Source organism: Electrona antarctica, assembly GCF_951216825.1.
Source record: "Electrona antarctica genome assembly, contig: scaffold_120, whole genome shotgun sequence".
Lineage (NCBI taxonomy): Eukaryota > Metazoa > Chordata > Actinopteri > Myctophiformes > Myctophidae > Electrona > Electrona antarctica.
The window spans coordinates 385,001-390,000 of record NW_027638352.1 but is presented as its reverse complement, the minus strand read 5'-3'; the positions used below and the strand labels follow the sequence as shown (position 1 = coordinate 390,000).

At 43.4% G+C, this 5,000-nt stretch overlaps 1 protein-coding gene across 1 annotated transcript in view; it reads right to left on the bottom strand.

Moving 5' to 3' along the window:
* The window catches only part of myb (v-myb avian myeloblastosis viral oncogene homolog), a gene marked incomplete at both ends in the record, with an annotated part of 11,589 nt that extends 8,783 nt beyond the window's left edge, over positions 1-2,806 (bottom strand). The window contains 5 exons of the mRNA XM_079531038.1: positions 878-994; positions 1,271-1,363; positions 2,236-2,307; positions 2,488-2,599; positions 2,796-2,806. Coding sequence (XP_079387164.1) covers positions 878-994; positions 1,271-1,363; positions 2,236-2,307; positions 2,488-2,599; positions 2,796-2,806 — 405 coding nt within the window. The remainder of the gene's footprint in view (positions 1-877; positions 995-1,270; positions 1,364-2,235; positions 2,308-2,487; positions 2,600-2,795) is intronic.
* Between the last annotated feature and the right edge of the window lie 2,194 nt (positions 2,807-5,000).

The window sequence follows — 5,000 nt, the reverse complement described above, 5'->3', positions numbered from 1 at the left end:
ATTGTGGTAGTAGTAGTATCAGTAGTATTGTAGTAGTAGTAGTAGTAGTAGTATTGTGGTAGTATTAGTAGTATAACTACCTCAGGGTTGAGGTGGTTGTGCCACCTCTCTCTACACTGCTTCAGTAGTATTGTAGTAGTAGTAGTAGTATCAGTAGTATTGTGGTAGTATTAGTAGTAGTAGTAGTATTGTGGTAGTATTAGTAGTACAAGTAAGACGCACGAACGCGGGAAGCGAACGCAGCTCGTAAATTGCAATAACAACAATTAGAATAAATTACGTACTTTTTGAAGGTTTTTTTTTTAGTTATTTTTTTATTTTTTTAAGATTTTTTTAAGTTAAGTTTTTATTTAAGTTTTTTCTTTTTAAGATTTTTTTAAAGTTTTTTCTTTTTAATTTTTTTTTTTAAGTTAATTTTTTTTTAAGTTAAGTTGTTTGTGTGTGTGTGTGTGTGTGTGTGTGTGTGTGTGTGTGTGTGTGTGTGTGTGTGTGTGTGTGTGTGTGTGTGTGTGTGTGTGTGTGTGTGTGTGTGTGTGTGTGCGTGTGTGCGTGCACGTGTGTTTTTGTGTGTGATACAGCTGCGCCCTCTGGTGGCGGGCGGGTGGTGTTACAGCGTGACACACACACAGAGACACAGACAGACACACAGACATGATCTGCTGGGTCTCATAGTAAATGCTCACTGCGTTCGCAATCACTGCGTTCGCAATCACTACCTCAGGGTTGAGGTGGTTGTGCCACCTCTCTCTGCACTGCTTCAGTAGTATTGTAGTGGTAGTAGTAGTATCAGTAGTATTGTAGTGGTAGTAGTAGTATCAGTAGTATTGTAGTAGTAGTAGTAGTAGTAGTATTGTGGTAGTATTAGTAGTATAACTACCTCAGGGTTGAGGTGGTTGTGCCACCTCTCTCTGCACTGCTTGCCGATCCGACCCTTCAGATGTTTGGCGATCACTGACCACCGCTTAGCTCCATACTTCTGGACCAGCTCTATCACCTGGAGAGAGAGAGACATTCACTTTATATTACAGGAGAGAGAGAGAGAGAGAGAGAGACAGAGAGAGAGAGAGAGAGAGAGAGAGAGAGAGACTCTGTAACAATATATATATTCAAATATTTGAGGCACATTTTCACAATTTTCCAAAAAATTAGCAGACCTCCAGACCGAGTGCCGCGCTACGAGCTTGTAGATCTGCTATACACCAAAAGGGTTCCCGCCCCAGAATGGGTTAAATAAAGGTCATAAGGTCAAAGGTCAAAGGTCATATCTTACCCTCTGGTCCTCCTCCTTGGTCCAGGGACCTTTGATCAGCTCCGGGTTCAGAACTTTCTGCCAGCGATGCTGACACTGAACATCTGTCCGGTTCTGTCAGGAGAAACACAGCATGTTATTATAATACTGGACTCTGTCTGGTTCTGAAACACATGTTATTATAATACTGGACATGTGTCTGGTTCTGAAACACATGTTATTATAATACTGGACATGTGTCTGGTTCTGAAACACATGTTATTATAATACTGGACATGTGTCTGGTTCTGAAACACATGTTATTATAATACTGGACATCTGTCTGGTTCTGAAACACATGTTATTATAATACTGGACATGTGTCTGGTTCTGAAACACATGTTATTATAATACTGGACATGTGTCTGGTTCTGAAACACATGTTATTATAATGACACTGGACTCTGTCTGGTTCTGTCAGGAGAAACATGTTATTTTCTCTGCTTTGTAGACATAATGCACTCTATAGTGTCTAGACGGAGGTCGATAACCGATACCCGAAGAAACCCTATAACAAGATTATCGAGATAAGCTCTGGGCTTATCGAGTACCCGGTATCGATAAGCTTTGGGCTTATCCAGTACCCGGTATCGATAAGCTCTGGGCTTATCCAGTACCCGGTATCGATAAGCTCTGGGCTTATCCAGTACCCGGTATCGATAAGATTTGGGCTTATCCAGTACCCGGTATCGATAAGCTTTGGGCTTATCCAGTACCCGGTATCGATAAGCTCTGGGCTTATCCAGTACCCGGTATCGATAAGATTTGGGCTTATCCAGTACCCGGTATCGATAAGCCAACGCTTATCGAGTACCCGGTATCGATAAGCTTTGGGCTTATCCAGTACCCGGTATCAATGCGCGTGCGTGCGTGCGTGCGTGCGTGCGTGCGTGCGTGCGTGCGTGCGTGCGTGCGTGCGTGCGTGCGTGCGTGCGTGCGTGTGTTACCGTCAGGGACGCAGCGAGCAGCTTCCAGTCGTCAGATCCGTGAAGCTCCACCAGTTTTTTCAACTTCTCGTCCTGAAATAACAGTTATTAGTATTATTAGTAGTATTATTATTATCATCACTGTCCCTCACTGTATAGTTCAGTGTGTGTGTGTGTGTGTGTGTGTGTGTGTGTGTGTGTGTGTGTGTGTGTGTGTGTGTGTGTGTGTGTGTGTGTGTGTGTGTGTGTGTGTGTGTGTGTGTGTGTGTGTACCTCTTCTCGTGTCCAGCGTGTCTTCCCCAGGTGTCGTTTGGTGGTCTTGGGACCGTCATAGTCGTGTTCGTACATCTCCACCTCATCCTCGTCTTCATCACTGCTGTACACACTGTCACACACACACATTTAGAATTCTTTATTTAAATCCACAAATTACAATTAATTTTACAAGGAAACAAATATAACGGGGTTGACAGTTCATGTTCACTTAACGACACCTCCTCCTCCACACAGACAAACTGCCTAGAACAGCCCAAACAGAGCTCAGTATTTGGCAAGTTGTTTGGCTTTGCTCTTTGAACTACCTGGTTGACATGCCAGCTATTCTTAAGCCACTCATGGTCAGTTTATGCACATGGCCCAGGCTTCCGAATATCAGTATGGCAAATCTACACACACGCACGCACGCACGCACGCACGCACGCACGCACGCTCACACGCACACACGTGAGACAGGCTGGATGGAGAGAGACAGACAGGCTGGATGGAGAGAGACAGACAGGCTGGATGGAGAGAGACAGACAGGCTGGATGGAGAGAGACAGACAGGCTGGATGGAGAGAGACAGACAGGCTGGATGGAGAGGGACAGACAAGCTGGACGGAGAGAGACAGACAGGCTGGACGGAGAGAGACAGACAGGCTGGACGGAGAGAGACAGACAGGCTGGACGGAGAGAGACAGACAAGCTGGACGGAGAGAGACAGACAAGCTGGATGGAGAGAGACAGACAGGCTGCATGGAGAGAGACAGACAGGCTGGATGGAGAGAGACAGACAGGCTGGAGTTGGAAATACATTGTTTTCAACGAGGGCGACGCAAATATCAGCAATTTTAGGCAATGTGAGCAACATGACAACTGTTTTACAGTATTCCACAGTAACAGTACAGTGACAGGCTCAACTTATGTAACTCAGATATCATTGTATGTAGACATAGGACTCTATAGTGTAGACTCATAGTTTCATTATATAGATATTATTTTTTTTCCTTTTTTATATAATTTTTATCCCACCCATTTTTCACCCCTGTGTCAATTATCTAATGTGATCCTGGGCTCTACACACCCTCCACCAACCTGGGGAGAGCAACGGACTTGAACTCATGCTTCCTTCAAGTTGCTCCTTTACACCTGACAGGGGGGAGTTTCCCTGGTTGGACATAGCGCGTGGAAGGAACACGTTATTCACACCAGTTCCTTTCCCCTCCATCAGGCGCCCCGGCTGGCCAGGGGGAGGCAGTTTAGAGACTAGGATTACTGCATGTTTTTGTGAGTGTACCTACCCTAGGAGACACGGGGAGAACATGTGAGGGTACCTACCCTAGGGGACACAGGGAGAACATGTGAGGGTACCTACCCTAGGGGACACGGGGGGAACATGCAAACTCCACACAGAAAGGCCCTTTCGCCAACCCCGCCTCGGGTATGGGCACTGATGACACAGAGGAGGAAACAAGCCGCCAGCACCCACAGCGCCCGAGCGGGAATCGAACCCAGGACCTTCTAGCTGTGAGGCGACAGCGCTACCGACTGTGCCACCGTGCCCCCTACATTATATAGATATTCTACTGTTAGACAGATGTTAGGTTCTTATGATCCTAGATGACTATTTCTATGTATGTGATGTATCACCATGTGTTGTTCTATTGTTCTATTTCTATGTATGTGATGTATCACCATGTGTTGTTCTATTGTTCTATTTCTATGTATGTGATGTATCACCATGTGGTGTTCTATTGTTCTATTTCTATGTATGTGATGTATCACCATGTGGTGTTCTATTGTTCTATGTCTATGTATGTGATGTATCACCATGTGTTGTTCTATTGTTCTATTTCTATGTATGTGATGTATCACCATGTGTTGTTCTATTGTTCTATCTCTATGTATGTGATGTATCACCATGTGTTGTTCTATTGTTCTATCTCTATGTATGTGATGTTTCACCATGTGTTGTTCTATTGTTCTATCTCTATGTATGTGATGTATCACCATGTGTTGTTCTATTGTTCTATTTCTATGTATGTGATGTATCACCATGTGTTGTTCTATTATTCTATTTCTATGTATGTGATGTATCACATGTGTTGTTCTATTGTTATATCTCTATGTATGTGATGTATCACCATGTGTTGTTCTATTGTTCTATTTCTATGTATGTGATGTATCACCATGTGTTGTTCTATTGTTCTATCTCTATGTATGTGATGTATCACCATGTGTTGTTCTATTGTTCTATCTCTATGTATGTGATGTATCACCATGTGTTGTTCTATTGTTCTATCTCTATGTATGTGATGTATCACCATGTGTTGTTCTATTGTTCTATCTCTATGTATGTGATGTATCACCATGTGTTGTTCTATTGTTTTATCTCTATGTATGCGATGTATCACCATGTGTTGTTCTATTGTTCTATTTCTATGTATGTGATGTATCACCATGTGTTGTTCTATTGTTCTATCTCTATGTATGTGATGTATCACCATGTGTTGTTCTATTGTTCTATCT